The sequence below is a fragment of the Triturus cristatus genome, chromosome 10, assembly GCF_964204655.1.
Source record: "Triturus cristatus chromosome 10, aTriCri1.1, whole genome shotgun sequence".
In the NCBI taxonomy this organism is placed as follows: Eukaryota; Metazoa; Chordata; class Amphibia; order Caudata; family Salamandridae; genus Triturus; species Triturus cristatus.
Window position 1 is genome coordinate 556,727,010 of NC_140593.1, and position 19,241 is coordinate 556,746,250.

General features: G+C 43.4%; 1 protein-coding gene across 2 annotated transcripts in view; it reads left to right on the forward strand.

Moving 5' to 3' along the window:
• The window catches only part of LOC146789718 (tetratricopeptide repeat protein 21B-like), a 468,517-nt gene that overhangs the window by 253,864 nt on the left and 195,412 nt on the right, over window positions 1-19,241 (forward strand). For both annotated transcript variants that reach the window (XM_085630126.1, XM_085630127.1), the window contains exons 15-16: window positions 4,760-4,870; window positions 13,399-13,480. In XM_085630126.1, the coding sequence (XP_085486252.1) occupies window positions 4,760-4,870; window positions 13,399-13,480 (193 nt within the window). The remainder of the gene's footprint in view (window positions 1-4,759; window positions 4,871-13,398; window positions 13,481-19,241) is intronic.

Consider the following 19,241-nt stretch of genomic DNA (forward strand, 5'->3'; position numbering starts at 1 on the left):
CAGCGTCTTCTCAATTTGGCAAATTCCATCAAAAGAAAAGTCTCCTTCGGTCTGACTTTACAAATCCCTTTTGGGAATGATGTTGTGCATACCACTAGTTATTTTCTGCCGTCTCAAGATGCTCCCAATTCAAGAAGAGCTGGACAAGCAGTGAGTCCAATCAAGAGGATCCTTCGATGACATCGTCCGCGTAACTCCACGCCTGGTAAAATCCCTAGGGTGGCGGATAGACCAGAACCATCTGTCAGTGGGGTTTCTCTTGCAACGAGTAGCTGCTCCACTAGTGGTTACGACGGATGCATCCTTAGAGGAATGGGGAGCTTACCTCGAGGAACTCCAAGTAAGTTGCAAGTGGAATCAAACTCATTCCCACATAAACGTGCTAGAACTGAAAGCGGTGCATGTAGCTTTACAGGCATTTCATCCCAGAATTCGTAACTCATCTTAGTCTGGACGGACAATACCACTACGATGCACTACGTCAACAAGCAAGGTGGCACGAAGTCGCTCCATCTCTCCAGAGAGGCTCAGGTTTTATGGGAATGGGCCATAGCTCAAGGAATCCGCTTGTAGGCAGAGCATGTTCTGGGACGTCAGAACACGATTGCTGACACTCCAAACAGGTTGACAACATTGTGTCCCGAATAGCCGATTCATTATCAAACGCTACAGGACATATTTTGGATCTGGGACAAGCCGGAATTGGACCTGTTTGCAACTCGCCAGAACCGCAAATGCGGGTACTATGAAAGTTGGCATCCCCAACAGGGGTCATGGGGGGAATTCCTTTTCAATTGCATGGTCCAACATCTTTGCCTATGCCTTTCCTCCCATTCCTCTTCTCCCAAGAGTTCTGATGCAGATAAGAACCGTACCATGCAAGTTGATACTCCTCGCTCCGGCGTGGCCATGCCAACAGTGGTGCACAGAACTGCTTCTTCTATTGCAGGTCCCACACCGCCGACTACCAGTATTTCCCAATCTTCTGACCATGAACCAGGGCCAGATACTTCACCCAGATCTCAAGAGCTTGCATTTGTCTGCATGCCTCCTGAATACAAACAATTCCAACACCTGAACATTTCTAGTGAGTGCAGAGATGTACTAGCCAGGGCGCGGGCGGATAGTACCAACAAGACTTGCCACCTCAAATTGAGGCGTTTCTGCATCTGGTGTCATCAAGAGAACATAAACCCACTGTCGTCTTCTTCTTAACAAATCTTACCTTACCTTTTACAGCTCGTGAGATCTGGCTTGGCTCATAGTTCGATAAAGGTTCATTTAGCGACCATTTCCCAATATAGAAGATCACCTTCTTCTCCACCTCTTTGGTCCTGTAGAGTTATAAGAGAATTTCTCAAAGGACTGTTTTGAATGTTTCCTCCGGTAAGACCTTCACCTCCAACATGGCAATTGAACACTGTCCTCTCGCAGTTAATGAAACCCCCGTTCAAACCAATTCACACACCAGACATAAAGTTCCTGTCTTGGAAATTGGCTCTGCTCCTTGCCTTGACATCTGCTAGAAGGGTCAGTGAGATTCAGGCTTTGTAATAGAGGAACCCTTTTTGCAATATAAAACGGATGGAGTTCTGCTATGCCCAAATCCGAAGTTCATTCCCAAGGTTCCCTCTGATTTCCACCTGAACGAACTGGTGGTACTTAAAACTTTCTTCCCAAATCCAACGACATTGGCAGAGAGGGCTCTGCAGTCACTGGATGTCAGGCCTTGCTTGAAATTTTATCTACATACCACGGAACCTTTCTGCATGACATCTCAATTGTTTGTTGCATACAGTGCAACAAGGAAAGGTTTTCCGCTCTCCAAACATAGTATATCTAGATGGATTGCGAGTGCCATAAAATGTTGTCATCACAAAGCAGGAAGACCTCTATCCGCAAGAGTCCAAACCCATTCCACAAGGGCGGTGTCGATGTCTGCAGCTTTATGCTGGAGTATTGCTTCCAGACATTTACAGGGCTGTAACGTGGAAGAATAGACACTTATTCACCCAACACTACTGCCTGGACTCAGCAATACTAAATGACACAGCAGATGGTCAAGCAGTACTTCGTCTCATGTTCCATTAAGGTGAGCCACCCCTGTCTTACCTCTTCTTCTGTATCACATTTCCACATGTTTTACCGTTTACCATGCTGCAGTTTACAGGAGTTTTGTATTAATGATGTCTATTATTATCATCTAGTATAATATTTGATGAATTCTTGAAAGTCTTACTGATATATATGTTTTGGTTAAGCTCTAAAGTCTATGGTAAATATGCTGCCAACTGCTTGCTATTCTGATTCAAGCATGTGAATCTATGAAAGTTCCAATACTGGAGTAAGAAACAAGTTACTTGCATGTAACTATAGTTCTCGAGTATTGGAAGCTTTCATAGATTCACATGCGACCCACCCTCTTCCCTAGGGCATAATTGGGTTAGCACTTGTGCTCGAAAATCTGAGGTGCTGACCTTCTCTCTGGAGACTTCTAGAGGGTGACTGGATGCTGATTGGTTGAAGCAGAACTTTGCTTCTATTTTAATAATGACCATGATAGGTTAAATAACTGAGAGGCCTAGGCCTTTCTAGTCCATACCTATCAGTGTACTATTACTTCTACTAAGTCTATTACTACTATTTTTAAATACCGGGGACTCCCATCATGATGACGAGTAATGATTCAAACATGTGAATTTATGAAAGCTTCCAATACCTTTAGAACTATAGTTACAGGTAAGTAACTTGTCTCTTCCTGCATGCAGATACTCCAGCTCGCAGTGGTCTAGCATCCCTTGCGGAGTGTCCAACTTGAGACCAAGACTGGGTCCCACAGTGTCTCACTTCAGGTAAAGGTGTTGACTTTATCCTAAAGGGATTCTTGGCTTAACACCTACAAACATGCTAGGTACACTTAGGGACATCTAGTTAGGGAAGCATCGTAGGAGTACGAATTTTATTATCATGTATTTTATATACTTGCCTGTATTCATGGTTATAGCAAGATGGTAGAAATCTACCATCCGTTTACCTTTTTAGTGCTTCTAATCATTTATATCTGTTTCTGTCTAGTGGTTTTTCCAGCACACCTATTGTACAATAGAATGATGAATGTTCAATAAATGTTTTTTTTAAAACATCTATCTTTTATCCTGAGTGTCTCTCTGAGACAAAGTGAGCACGAGTGACTGAGCGAAAAGTATTGCACTGTTTCCATGGTCTTGAGGGATCAGGGTTGTCATGTTCCATAGTTGCCAAGAACTATTCTCTCCTTGGTAAGAGGAGTTTCTGGTGGCACTGTGAGCTAGCTGTTATACAGGCCAACATACCCGCAGTGTATGTTGTCTAAACATGCAGATCCTATATAGGTTTTACAGGAACTACACAACAATATTTTGAAGAGTGTTGTCAGGAGGTTCTGAAGACATGCTGTGGTTCTATTGCTGAACAGATATAGAATCATGGTGCAGCAAATGTGTCTCGAAGGAGGAGTTTGGAGAGATGATTGCATAGGATAGGGTATGCTTAGTATAAGGGGGGTGGGTGATACTGTAAGGTTATGAAGGTTATTTCTCTTTTGGCAAAGGTTGACATAGAGCTGGCACCCTTGTTGAAAAAGTGTAAGGGTTAATCAAAGTATCTTCTGTTACCCAAGAAAAGGGGACAACTTCATTCAAGTTTGAAATCTCTTCTTCAAATCAGAGAAATTCAAGATTCTAATAATTCAGCAGTCATTACAAGCACTGCAGGAGCAGAAGTGGCTAGTGTCTCTAGACTCACAGATGCTTACTTCCACATTACCATCTACCAACTGTTCAAACATTACTTTAGTATCGAGGAATGATCATTATCAATTTGCAGCTCTGCATTTTGGTCTGAAGTCAGCTCCTAGAGTTTTTACCAGAGTGATGACAGTAGTGGTGTCTCATCTCCACCATCTGGAGTATTTTCTCTTTCTGCATGTGAATGACTATCTCCTTAGGGCAATGTCACGTCCTCCACTCAAGGAAACTTTACGAAATACAATCCTTCTTTTGTGCTTCTTGGGTTTCAGACTGAATGTGAAAGTCTTGTGTTTGGTTCCACCTCACGTCCTCCCGTTCTTAGTGGTAGCATAGCAAGGGGGGGGGGGGGTCTGCCCCGGGCGGCATGAGCTTTGGGGCAGTGGTGGCACCCCCAACTCCCCCCTTGCTCTTAACTGTGCTGTTGCGGCGCGGCTGATGCAGGGACCATCGCCAGACCCCCCCACCTCACCTGCAGTCGTCGTGGGGCAGCAAAAGCCCGACTGTCACAGGTGGCAAAAGGTCTAGCTACGCCACTAGTTCTTAGGTGCAGTTCTGGATACCTTTCATTTAAATGTTTTTGCTCTACATGACAGGTGGTTGAATACATAGAACACGGTTGTGAAGTTCACAGCATCAGCACATCATACGGCAAGGGAACATCTGAAGCTATAGGGGCTGAAGACTTCCTGCATTAGTCTAGAATTCTGTGCGATATTAAATATGTGATAAGAAGCCGATGTCATATCCACAATGATGCCTGGCTAGTATTCAAGTGAAGAGTCTCAAGGTGCTGAATTATCAACCAGTAACTTACATAATCCTCTGAACTTAATGACACGCTTTGGGCTTTTCAACTGTAGCAAAAACACTTCGTAGAAAGGGATCACAATTGAACGTTTTTTAAAATTAACATTAGAACATAACTGATTATATTGCAAGTTAATTAGATTTGGTTAATTGTGTCTTATTAGGTGATGCTGGAGTTAGCACGGCTGTACTTGATACGGGAAGACATGGAGTCTTGTAATGAACAATGTACAGTTCTCCTTCAGTATGACCAAAGTAAAGATGATGCTTCAATGGTAAGATGTGCAAGTCAAAATATTTAAAAAAAGAAACAAAAAAATGTACTCCCTTGAGCCGCGGCCGCCTCCCTCTCTTCCTTCGTTCCTGAAGATTCCGGAAGCACACAGGCTCCCCAAAGCCAATCACAATGCTGCATTGCAGCGTTGTGATTGGTCTCAGCGCTGTGGATCAGCGCTCAAACGGGGACTAGGGGTCTGGGCATGTTCTCCACCAGGCTGTGTAATGCAGCCTGGTGTGGAAAATGCAAAGTGCGCATGACTGTTTGGTCAGTCCAGGACAGCGGCCAAGCAGTCATGGGCACTTGGTGTGTGCAAATACGTGAAACGTGCATTTTCTTTAATAAAATTTACAGGTGTCAAGCACTCTTGTTCCAATACAATTTTGTAGTTATTTTCACCAGGTCCGCAGTGCAAAAAAGCTTGTGCTGACTAGCTAGTACAAACTAACTTTATGCATTTGCTAGTGCACGTGTCAATTTTGCACCTTTCAGTTGGTGTCGGTCAGTGTTCCAGTGAACCCTGGGGGTCCATGACTGCTTAGGAAAGTAGATAATAAATTAATAAAGTGTATATAAATAAAGAAGCAACATATAGAATTGGAAAATGTTAAACTTTCTAAGTATTAAGGAGTTTGAAATTGGAGACTAAAACTTAAGTCAATATCCTAAGATTGTGTCATGGGAGCAGTGTAAGTGCGTCAAACAGGAAATATTATGGCTCATGAGTGGCCTCAATTGTATTTAGAAAAGCTTCAACCTTCCCATTAATATTTAGATTTTTGTTCAAGATTTGTTTATGAATTAAATAAAATATTGAATCTTTTGTATCTTGTTTGTTGAATGCTTGTTTTTGCATTTTTTATATATTGTTTTGCAATTCAAATAATTGAAAATGCTGAGGTCGGAGTCCTTGGCTTTCAGTAATTATGCAGTGGGGTCCCCGGATTCCAATAATCATTCAGTGGCTGCTTTTCCGTCACAGGGTTCCTATTTTCCCTCCTACCTCTGTCTCCCTGTGATGATCAATCACAACAAACTACTTTATATTTAATGTAAATTTGATATGCTGTTGAGGGAACGTTTTTTATTGCCCTTTCTTATGGAGGCAAACATTTGCTACTGTAGATCGGCTTTCACTTATCTGCAAATTTTGCCCACCTTTAAGCTCTGTGTTCTTGCTGCTTTATAACTTGAACGTGCCATAAAGCAGAGGACCACCAGTTTTTATGTGATGTTTTATGGGTTTTATTTGTCTGCATGATTTTTTAAATGATGATTTATTATTAGATCACTGTATACTGATGTTTTTATGTAAGTCTTGTGATTGCTTTTATACTTTTATGGTCTAACTAGACCGAATAAAGTTATTTGAATTGAACTGATTCAGTGGGGCTGCCGGGTTCCAGTAATGATTAAGTTGGGGTCCACAGAAGTCAAAAGGTTAAGAACCTCTGGTGTAGGTAATGGAGCAAAATATCATCAGTGCATAATTGCCTGGGACAGGGGAAATCTGTATAATCCTTCCCCTCACTTTCTACCTTGTTTGTCCTGAAAAAGAAGCACAAAAGAACTATCTATTGACCTCAAAGCTGTGTGGCCTGGCTAAGAACGAGGCCTGGGCGAAATTTAAATGATGCTGGCATAATTCGTTTAATTTTGGGAGTATTGCCTTACACCAAATTCTTGAAACTATGCCACAACATGTAATTACGCTACCGTTCACATCAAAGCTAAAGCACAGGACGGCAGGAACAATGCAAACAACCAGAACACAAGTGACTGTTGTTCATGGCTATTGTGTTCGCTTTTGTACTCAAATGTGTTCACATCTAAAAAGATGCAAGGATACATTTCATGCTAAAATCTAGAGCTAAAAAACTGATTTGCATAATGCGTCATTCCACGAGATTCCATGTAATTTGCCCGAAATTTCGCGTAATTACATTAAAGCAAATTACGTGAATTGCACACCCCTAGTAAGAAGCCTTCATAACGTCATAAAGGACTTAGCCTATGAAACTCATTGTGTGGCTCAGTACTGCACGTGGAATAGAAGCTTATGCTTGACAAATTCCTAAATCTAGCTAGACTAACTGAAATCTGTAATCAGCTCACAGACACCACAATTGCAATTTATAATTCCCTTGTTACTACAATCTACTGTTAAGTAGTACAGTCTTTAATTAGTGTTAATACCCACTTTCGTGGTACTTATTGTATCAACCTTTAAAAGTATGAAGAGCTGTGTTGATGTCAGCTACATTTTAGCCTTAAAGATTCTTACAGTTTTCCAAAGGAAGAATATTGACCCACTGAGCTATAACACTGGCTGTTTCTGTGGCTTGCAATTTGGCAAAAGTGTATTACAATTATTTACAGTTATTGTCCAAAGGCGAAGTGTGTGGGGCTTACATCCTACTGCACTTTCGTCTGTCAAAAATTCGTCCTCCTTATCGTTATCTCCCCTGACGCTCTTTCTTTTTTGGAGAAAAACAAACTGGGAGTGGAGGGTCCAAGGGAAGCTTTAAGACCAGCGCGGATAGATTCCCCAAACAAACCTGCTACTAAACACAAAATAAACACGGGTCCAATGGGCTAAAATAGCACCAAAAAGGTGGTCACAAGCGAAGACACCTAATCACTAATGAAGGAGTCCTTAGGTTAGGACGAAATCCCATCACCCACCGAGGTGGCATGCTTCATCATCTGGGATTTCTCCTCTTAGCGTAGACACCTAGCGCCGCCAAGGGTTACAACCCTCTCATTGTGAGGTAGGAGCTCAGGGATGTTTTTGATTGCTACTCTTACAAAAGATGTACTAAATTCCTCCAGATGTGAAACACTAGAATATTCAGGTGATGGGCGCAGTGCAAAGAAACTTAACTTAACTTTTGTGTGATGCTAAAACTAACTACTAGGGGCGTTAAAACTTTATTGGTTCACCCCTAGTGTCGGGATTAAAAACAGTGCATGTGCAGTATAAAAATATTAACTGCGTATGTCCAATAAACAGATCTACATATTTCAGCCAGTGTTTGATTTGGGGGTCTCTAGTTGGCAATGGTTTGCACCTTTGTCCGAATAGGGACCCTTGTGTCTAGTCAGGGTAAGGGGCTACACTCCTAAAATAACCCCTGCTCACCCCCTTGGTAGCTTGGAACGAACAGGCAGGCTTATCTCAGAGGCAGTGTGTAAAGCATTTCTGAACACATACGGTAATACAGTGAAAACACTACAAATGGACACCACACCAGTTTAGAAAAATAAGTAATCTTTACTAGACTTAACACAAGACCAAACGACAAAAATCTACAATACTGTAATCAAAAATAGACTTTAAAATGGTAGGAAATAGCTCAGTTCACTTTAGATTGCAAATGCAACACTTTACTTCAAAGTACCTTGGATGCGTAACGCAAAGCAAACAAAAGGGTCACAGGGAAGGTGATGCGTCGGTTCCTTACTGCTGCGCAGGGGAGTTGATGCTCATTTCCTTACTGTGTGGGGAGGTGATGCGTCGGTTTCTTACTGCTGTCCGGTACAATGCGACAAGATGGCGCCTCGATGCGATGATCCGGTGCAATGCGACTAAATGGCGTCTTGGTTATGATGCGACAACGTAGATGCGATGCGTGCATGCCCGACGGCCGTGCAGCGATTCGGTGATCTTCTGAGCTGCGACAGGCCCTGCGACGCGCTTCTCCGGTGATGCGATGGTGACCTCTACGGCGGTGGCCCGCTTCTCCGGTGTTGTGACGTGCTTTGGCGATGCGATGGCGACAGCGGCAGCATGCATACTCGGCGATGCGACGGCAACTACTGAGGTGGCGACACGCTTCGAGTCGCGCTTCCAGCTCCCAGCAACACGCAGTCCCTCAGAAGGCCCAGCACAACAGCAGGCACTTCAATTTCCAGCAAGGGAATTCAGGGGGGAGCTGGTGGTGAAGTCTTGTATCCCTGAGACTTTAGGCAGGAGGCAAGCTCAAAGATCAAGCCCTTGGAGATCTTCTACAAGATGATGAAAAGCACAGTCAGTCCTCTTCTCCTTCCTTTGGCAATGAAGCAACCACTGCAGGCCAAACACACAGCACAGGGGTAGTCTCCTCCTTCAGCTTCCTGGTTCTTCTCCTCAGCAAAGGTTCATCTTGATTCCCTGAAGTGATCTAAAGTTCTGGGGTCTGGGTCCCCCTTTTTATATCCACAAATCCTTTGTCTCTGAAGGCAGAGAGTGTCTGTACCTAGTCCAAACCAGTTCTGGGAGCATTCTGCCAGTGCACAACTTCTTCCTTTGTCAGTGTGGGACAGGGTCATCGGACGCACCCCAGGAGGTGGAGCCAGCGTTGTGGAAGGCAGGCACAGCCCTATTCAGGCCCAGGTGCTACTCCTCCCACCACTCCTCATGCAGATAGGTCCATTCAGCCTTGTGCTGACTCACCCTGTCTCCTGGAGCCCCCCAGCCCCTGTCACTCTCAAACCAGACATGGAATACACAACCTAGCAGAGGCAGGATTGGATGGTTAGGCAAGAAAAACAACTACTTTCTAAAAGTGGTATTCTCTAACTCAGAATGTTAAAACCAACTTCACTAAAATATGTATTTTATCATTCTGAGTTCAGGCATACTAAATTAGCTTTTCTGCCATGTTCCCTGGGTCAGTTATGATTATAAGGTGTTATAATCAAACTACCCATTCTGGCTTATGGGGACAGGTAGCCTTGCAATAGTGAAAAATGAAAATGGCTGTAATTCACTATCAGGACATGCCACACACACACACCTGGGCATGTCCTACCTTTTACACACAATGCACCCTGCCCTTGGGCCTACCTTAGGGGTGGCTAACATGCAGAAAAGGGAAGGTTTAGGGACTGGCAAGTGGATGCACTTACCAAGTCAACAGGCCAGCAATTGCACTGAACAGCAGTGGCACAGTGCCCAAAGCATCTAGACCAGTAAAACATGTACCAAAAACACAGGAGGCAATAGCAAAAAATGGAAGGGAGACCCACGCCAATGGTGCCAGGTCTAACAGCCGGTATGACCCCAGTGGTGTTGTGGCCTTCCTCAGGACCTATATGTCAAATGCTACTGCTACCTCCAGTCACAGCTCTTTAATCGTCCGGGGTATCAACGGATAGAGTGGTGCCTCCCGTCCTGAGCTGTTACCAGGTGAGGTGAGGCCTCTTACTCGTAATCAACGGGTTACCACCAGTATATAGTTATTCACTAAAAGTGAGACTACTGGTGTTGTAGGTTGTATCTGTTCTATATTACACCTAAAAGTATTATCTTTATTAATTTTTAATTGTTTCACTTTTTGTAACGCAGTAGCATTTGACATCTAGGTCCTGAGGAAGGCCACGACACCACAGGGATCATACTGGCCGAAACATGTAGACCTGTTTATTGGACATACGCAGTTAATATTTTTATACTGCACATGCACTGTTTTTAATCTTGACAGTAGGAGTGAACCAATAACGTTTTTTCGCCCCTAGTAGTTTGTTTTAGCATCACACACATCACTTGGTTAAGTTTCTTTGCACTGCGCCAATCACCTAACTATTCTAGTGTTTCACATCTGGATGATTTTAGTACATCCTTTGTAAGAGTAGCAATCAAAAACATCCCTGAGCTCCTCCCTCACAGTGAGGGGGGTTGTAGCCCTTGGCCGAGCTAGATGTCTCCGCTAAGAGGAGAAATCACACATGATTAAGCATGCCACCTCGGTCGGTGATGGGATTTTGTCCTATCTAAAGGACTCCTTCATCAGTGATTAGGTGTCTTTGTTGTGTGTCGCCCTTTTTGGTGCTATTTTCGCCTATTACACCCGTGGATATTTTGTGTTTAGTAACTTTCTTTTTTCCCTTTCCCAAAATCGGTTACCAAGGACTCCTACATAGAAAATAGCATTGACATTTTACCATCAAAAAGGAGAACCCGAGACAGTTCGTCCTTTGTCAGGTGGTTTAGGTATTACTGTGTTCTTATTAACAAGTATTGGAAAGATAATAGTCATGGCTTTATTGTGTTAACACTTAGCGTTAGCACATTAGATTGATACACATGAGAGGGAGCCAGCATGAGCGGATAGAGAGGGCAATAGTTGTAAAGTAGTCACTCTTACATTTCACTACAATCCCTAAAGAGATGGTGGGAGGATGCATCTAAACAGCCAATAGCATTAGGTGAAATATGATTAGTTCATGGGGCTAAGGAAAGATGTGATTGAGAAATTCTCTAGTCGATGGCTGAAAAGGCTAGTCAAAGAAAGCCAATGGTTGAAAGCAGTGGACCAAAAAAGCCAACTCTATGTAAGCGGGTGTCTACTAGCTCTCGCTGCCTGCAAGGAAATGACAACACCTGTGATATAAAATTCACATAAAAATGTACACAAACTTGTCTAATAAGGCTAGAGCAAGACTGCCTGTGGGGGTATTAGGTCTGACAAGCGATCTGTATACTTTGTTGGATTTTATTTTCAATTGTATTTCTGTTCTATATTAAACAAGCATTGGCATAGCCAATAGGTCTCGCCTTTGGGACCTTATAAGTGTGTAGCCATGCAACAGTGGCATAACTAAATACTTATAAGGTCCCAAAAGCGAGACCTATTGGCTATGCCAAGCGGCCATGCGGCCGCGAAAGTGAAAGTGATCGCGATCACGATCAAACATCAAAGTGAAAGTAATCGCGGTAAAGCGCGGCGCGCGCACACACATGCACTGTAGCTCTAGGCTGGCCTGGTAGCACTTTTTGGAGCCCTCTCAATAAGTCTCGCCAGACCAGCACATGCGCTGGGTCAGGCGAGACCTAAAAACGACTAAATTCACACTATTTTAAAGTTTGTTGGAAATGAACGGGAGGTATATCTACTGGACACGTGGCGGCATTTTTGTAATGTGAGAACACATCATAGCCTACTATGCACATGGTGTGTTCAAACACACTGACGTGATGCACACTTTTTCATGTGTATGAATAACAAAAGAATGACTGTGAACGAGAGACAGTAACTTCTGCGGTCTCTTGTTCTACATAAATTTGGTACACTTATGTGAAAAATTATTTACATTTTCACTCAGGGCTCATGATCTTACATTGATTTTTTTCTTATCTCGTTTAATCTCTTAGTTGACTTGTAAACTGAGACCTGCAGCTGTGCTATAGGCGCTCTGACCTCTCATCTCCTCCCAGCCAGGGTCCTTAAGTACAAAAAAACTGGCACAGGATACTGAAGTGATTTTCATTAAGTGAGCAATTACAGAAAGCTCACAGGCCATCTCTTATTACTCGAACTGAGGGCTAGATGTACGAAGCCTTTTTGTGGCCACAAACGGCCTAATTTGCAGAATCGTGCCATTTGTGAATGCAAGAACGCATTTTCAAATGTACAATGTCCTAATTGCAATTCGGTAACCTGTTACCGAATTGTAGTTTGATTTTGCGAATCGGTATTTGGAAGGAGCGTGTTTAGGGCATCCCTTCCAATTCGCATTGGTATGTATGAATGTTTTGCGACCCAAAGCGGTCGCAAAACTTTTGCAATTTACTGCCAACTCAAAGTTGGTAATAATCCATTCGCAAATTGGAAGGGGTCCCCAAGGGATGCCTTTCCCTTTGAGAATGGAGAAAAAAATGTTTGAGTAGGCAGCGGTCCAAGGTACCAATGCCTACTCTTAAAAAATAAAACTTAAACGTTTCATTTTTGTATTTTTCAACACATCCCGTTTTCCTTTAAGGAAAATAGTCTGTTTTTTTTTTTTTTTAAACTTGCTTTATTTAAAAGCAGTCACAGACATGGTGGTCTGCTGAGCCCAGCAGGCCACCATCGCTGTGATGGCAGCGAATCATAGTGGGTCACAAATTTTGACCTGCCTCATTAATATTCATGAGGTAGGTCTATTTGCGACCCACTATGAATCGCTATGTAAGAAATGGGGGCTAAATAGCCCCTGTGGACATTAGTGGTAGCAATTACTGAATAGCGATTTTCAAAACCTCGCTATATGGTAATCACTATTAGTATTGTTCATACATCTAGCCCATAAAGATGAGAAACCTTTCCATTATATTCAAGAACGTCCTTTTTTTTTTTTGTTCAGTACATTTTTATTGATTATCTTTTTAGGTCTATTCTAGGGACCGCTTTAATTGTCTTGCAGCCTCATGTAATAAAACTGTCATAAATTATAAAAAATGCATGCTTCTATATGTATATAAATAAAGGGTCTTTGAGACAGCCCTCTTTTAAATACACCTGTCTTCTCTTAAATAACATTTATGTTCCATTAAAATGACATGTGATGGTTAATTTTCATTTTGAATTTAAACTGTTTAATCCGATTGCATGGCCATCACATTTAGGGTGCACTTCATTTTATTTTCTTGGCATACACAGAAAATTAAAAATGTTATCGTCGTACCAAGTTGCCAAGGCATGTCCTATTAGAGGAAGAAAGGTGATTAATAACAGTTAAATTAATAATATTCAACTTTATGAAAATGTCTTTATTTTCTTTTAGATGATTGCAGATATTATGTTTCGGAAGCAGGAATATGAAAATGCCATACAGCTTTATCAACAAATATTGCAAAAGGCACCAGGTACCTTTCAGTTTCTGTTTGTAATCACACCTTTCCTAAAGTTGAACATCTGTAATAAACTGGGTAACTCGTCAGAGCTTTTGAAATAAAGTCATCATAATAATACACAGAGAGGGACAATGGGTCAGCCCCTTTAACCATTGCTTGCTGGAAGTGTCAGCACATTTTACAGACTGCAGCACTCTGATGGAACAGTCAGCCAGGACATAAGGTGTTTTGCTTGTTTACGAGCCTGCAAGCAAGCCAGAGGTGTCAGTCACAAGAGACACTTTGAAACAACTACCTAAATAAGTGACTGCACCCCAGTGCTTGTGCCTACACTCTGAACCCAGTACACCTGTCTGTCCGTAGACCTTGCTCAAATCAAATGTAAACCAATGAAAAGTCAAAATATTAGCTGTTTTTACTATTGGATTTTAATGAAATAGAATATTATAACATACGCAAAAGCGAATCTGTTTTATGCATAATGACACTGTGGCATTTGTGACAAGTTAAGTAATTTTACAAGCATTGCAAGGGAGGTTTTACAAAATGATGCTTAGTACCAAGACTACATATGAAAGGGGACACTATCTGACTTCCTACAAAATATGTGCCAGCTTGCTTGAGTATGCACCGGATAACGTTGCAGAATAAATCAGGAAACGTAGACAGATTGTGGAGGCAATATATGTTAACTCAATTTAGAGTTACACCAGAGTTCTGCACAATAAAATATTGTTAATTGTTTCCTTTGACAAAATCTCCAATATAGAATTTCACACTAATATGACGTTTCATGGAATCAGATGTTGTCCTTTGCTGTAACATTATCTATAACGTTCTCGATGGAGCATACAATATTTCAAACATCCTGCCCTATCGCTCTGATTGGGACTTTTAATTGTTCAACCCAGGACTTCTATGCATTTTAAAAATTTGGTTTGAATGATATCAATGGGTCTGAGAATCCTTTTTAAACATTCTACCCCTTCATTTTCTTCTAGTAATGTTTTTTATTCACAATATTTGGTTCCTGTTTTAAATTGGTGGTGTAATAATTTGCAGCATTCTGCTCCAATCCACTCAATGGGTTTGTATTAATTTCTAACATTCTGCACCATTGTTTTCATTGGACTGGTGACAACTTGTAACATTCTTTCCTCCCAATGGATCTTGTACTTATTTGCAACCTTATGCCCCCATGTTCTCACAGTGGCCTGCAAACATTTGCAGCACTCTGCTCCCGTAAGTTTCAACGGAGCTTGTAATAAATGTGCAAAATGTCTTTATTTCTTATAATGGCTCATGTATAGTTTTGCATCATTCTCTCCCCATTGTTCTCGCTGGACCTTGTAAGCATTTTGCAAAATCTCGTTCTTGTTGTCTCGAATGGTGCGCCTGCCTTGCTACACAGCACTTCCAATGGTGTCTCTACAAAAAGGGGCGCCTAGTGCCCATGGTTGTCAATTGTGACCCTTAGCCCAGATCTTAGTGTTTTCTGCAAGTTTTCTTCTGGCGTATAGCGTTACAGTAACAGTCAAGAAACGGAGGGCGGTAGAGGTTGAGGTTAAGTTCACCCTCCTTACTGAATGCAGTTCCACAACATCTGGAATACCGGAATTAGAAACCTAACCATAGGAAGAACAGGGATTCCACTGAACAGGTGTGAAAAACGGTCTTTCCAGAAAGAAAAAAAATAATTTTTCTTTCTGGAAAGTGGGTTTTTCACACCTGTTCAGTGGAATCCCTGTTCTTCCTATGGTTAGGTTTCTAATTACGGTATTCCGGATGTTGTGGAACTGAATAGAGTTACAGGTCATCTCACAATAATCAGTGGCTGCTTCATGTGTCCAAGCATTATTCATTGTGCTTCAAGTGACCGGTGTTTCCATGTAACTGCCCTTGTGACCATCGCATCCAGTGCCTAGAGTTCAAATGTGATGACAGGTCCTGCATCATAGCTCCTTGTGTGTGCTATTGGTGTCCATAGCTTCCAGTTTGAAGCCAGTGTTCCCACTGCTGTTTAGTGCCCAGTGCTCGTATTGTGCTGCCAGTGCAAATCGGTTCCTATAATGCGCTGCTATTGGGCAGAGCTCCTAATATTTTCAGTTAAAGTTCAGTGCGCTTGTTTCATTTTGTTGTTTTAGGTCTTGCAGGGGGAACTTTATTCGACGTCTGTGACTCTCTCGTCGTCGAAATCGTCTACAGTGTTTACCACATCGACGGCAAGTACAAAAGGTTCTATACCGTCGATGCTACCTTTATCGTCGACGACTACACCGTCGACGAGAGTTAAGACCTCATCGTCGACGAGCCTGTCAGAGCAGCTGTCGTTGATGAAGCCATTGACGATGACACCGCCTTCGACGTTGAGACAGCCGACAACGAAACCGTAGACGACGACACCATTGTCAACGACGACGAAACCGTAGATGACACCATCGTCGCCGAAGGCATTACTACCATCGACGACAGTCGTCGACTGGAGATGTTCCAACTATGGCAATCCCACCGGCTGTGACAGTACCGTCGACTATCACCCGTTTGCGATAGACCACGGCCCCGTCGGCGACGAGAAATTCTCGTCGTCGAATAAAAAAAATCCAGTTTATTATGCAGGTCCGTCAACCCCGTTCCAGCAATTTGCGCAACCTCAATTCAGGACACCAAAAATGTCTCTGCTACATCCCAGCCATCTTTTGGATGTTGAGGATTCGGAAGAGGACGAAGGCCAGTTTCGAGCCGCACGTAGTCCTTCTGAACTGAAAGTTAAATATCAGGAAGAGGACAATGAATATGACGATGAAGAACAGTATTACCAGCATTATCCGGCCCCTCCTGTTCAGTACCAACAATATTTTTCGCAGCCTAGACAGCAGCCTGCGCAATTTCCTTCGGCGTTAATTCTAGACCTTCAGAATATGTTGGCAGACTATAAGAGGTTTCCTCCTCAAGAGGATGTTGTCATACCTCCCCCACCTCCGCAGGTAGCTCCACAAACAGCGCTGACTCCACCTCCACCTCCAGTCACTCCTGGGATGGCACCATGTCCCATGACTCCTTCCTCCCAGAGAAGACACTACTACGTCTGAGGAGGAGCAGGAAGGAGGAGAGATAGCAAACTCTCCTCCACCAGCGGATGAGTGGGATGACTATATAGCGCCAACGCCAACCCCACTGCCTCATCATCCTTTGGACTCACCTCCTGAGGATATCGGAGGATTCCATAATATTATGGACAGAGAAGTTAACAGGTTTCATCTGCCAACAATTGTGCATCAATTGGACTGTTTCCTTTATGATTTTAAGGATTAGGCAAGAAAGACTGTCAGGTCAATACCCATCATTGGCCATATCTGGCAAGAATGGATCAAGGTCTTGAAGGCACCAGCTTCCGTGGTTCCTGTGCTGTCAAGGTTCGATAAAAAATATAGAGCACCGGAGGGCACTCCTGCGTGTCTTGCAAGTCACCCTAAACCGGACTCGATGATCTCTCAGGCGGCTCAGAGACGATCAAAAGATCCATCTACGCCTATCATTTCTCCACAAAACAAGGAAGGTTGACGCCTGGATTCAATTGGGAAAAGATTCTCTTCATGGCGGCAGTCTCAGGGCGGGTAACGCTTTGGCCATTTTAGCCCGTTATGATAGACAAATGTGGTCTGACATCGGTTCAATGAAGGAGGTCATCCCAGAAGATAGCAAGGAGGAGTTTCTTAAAATACTCACGGAAGGAGAGAGAGCGGCGTCTGAAATAATTGACATTGCCACAACTGGTTTCAGACAGTTAGCTGGCGCTGCCGTTTTAAGACATCAAGGGTGGTTAAAGGCAACAAATTTCCACCCGAAGTCCAGACCAAGATATTGGATATGGCCTATGATGGTGACAGCCTTTTCCGCAGCCATATTGATGAGGCACTTACCGCCATTAAGAAGGATACTGACCCTGCTAAGGCGCTTGGAACCCTGCAGTATCCCAAGGGGCCTTTTCGAGGAGCCCGAGGTAGGGGCTTCTCCAATTATAGGGGGACTTACAAAGGTTCCCAGTCCTATCAGACCTTTCAGCCACAATACCATCAGGGATATCAGCAGCAATCCTACTGTCAAGCGAATACAGCTGGTTTCTCCAGGCAAGGCTCCAAACGAAAGCCAGGATCCCAAGGCCGTGACACCGACTGCAAGCCGTGATTGCAACAGGGTACCAGCTGCTTTTTTTTCCCCCCTGAATGGTGCTTCAATCTCCGTGCATATCGACCATTGGCGAGACATAACTTCAGACAAGTGGGTCCTGGATCTCATCTCTTATGGCCATATATTAGCATTCGCCCAAAAACCGCCCAATACCCCTCCCAAGGGATCACACCCCCCCTCACCTTCAATTAATCAAAAAAGAAGCACGTGAATTGCTTCAGAAAAGGGCAATAGAAAAGATCCCTTTTTCCCCAAAGGAGGAAAGGCTTTTACTCCCGCTTTTCATTCGCAAAAAGTCGGGAGAGTGGAGGCCTATCCTAGACCTCAGAAAATTGAACACATTTTTAGAGTCAAACATTCAGGATGGTTACTCTTTGACATCCTACGACGCCTCAACAAGGGCGATCTCATGACTTAATTGGATCTCGAGGATGCATATTTCCATGTCCCTATTCATCCGAAACACAGGAAGTTCCTGAGGTTCACAGTGGCTGGTACCCACTAACAATTCGAAGTCCTTCCATTTGGCCTCAAATCGGCCCCACGGACGTTCACAAAATTCCTAGCTCCAGTGGCAGCAGCCTTGAGAAGCAAAGGTCATCAGGTATTCCCTTACCTCGACGACTAGCTGCTAAAGGCGCCATCTTCCCTCCTAGTGGAGAATGCCTCACTCATTTTCACGAACTGGGTCTCTCAGTCACTTTTCAGAAATTTTCAATTTTCCCAAACCGGATAACATTTCTGGGAGCCAAGCTGGACACCATCCAAAACAAAGCTTTCATTTCCGAGGAAAGGCAACAAAGGTTACGAGCATTAACACTCAAGCTGTACAGAAAAAAAGTGAGTTTCTGGTAGAGTGTTCAAATCTTTACTGGGAATGCTCTCTGCTGCAATAGATCTTGTGCCGCTAACTCGATTGCACATGAGACCTCTTCAAGAGGAATTGCAGCGTCAATGGATTTAAACCTCAGGTTCCTTCGACGTAATCAATGTCACTTCTCGGATGAAGGAGGCCCTAAGGTGGTGGACTCAGACTTCACATCTGTCCCAAGGCCAATCTTTTCTTTCAATCATCCCGGATTACGTAGTAACAGATGCTTCTACGGAAGGTTGGGGAGAACACTTACAGGACCTGCAAGTGCAAGGGAAGTGGTCCTTGGCTCAGCGGCAGATGCACATAAACAGACTGAAACAGAACGCCATTTTCCTATCTCTTCGGGCTTTCCTTCCTTGAATACAAGGGTCGTCGGTGTTGATCCGGACAGACAACGCCACAAGCATGTTTTATATCAACAAGCAAGGAGGTACAAAATCTTTAACTCTGTCACAGGACGGGAACAGTTGTGGAACTGGCTGACGCTCCACCACATTTCCCTGACAGCAGAACATGTCCCGGGTCTCCGGAATTCCTTGGCGATACCTTGAGCAGAACAAGCGACAGCTGTAACGGATGGGAGCTGGGACAAGCACAGCTGGATGAGGTATTTGCAATCTGGGGAAAGCCAGCGCTGGACCTATTTGCGACCCAGCTCAACTCCAAATGCTGGTTCTTTGCAAGCAGATTCTCTCTCCGAAACTCATGGGG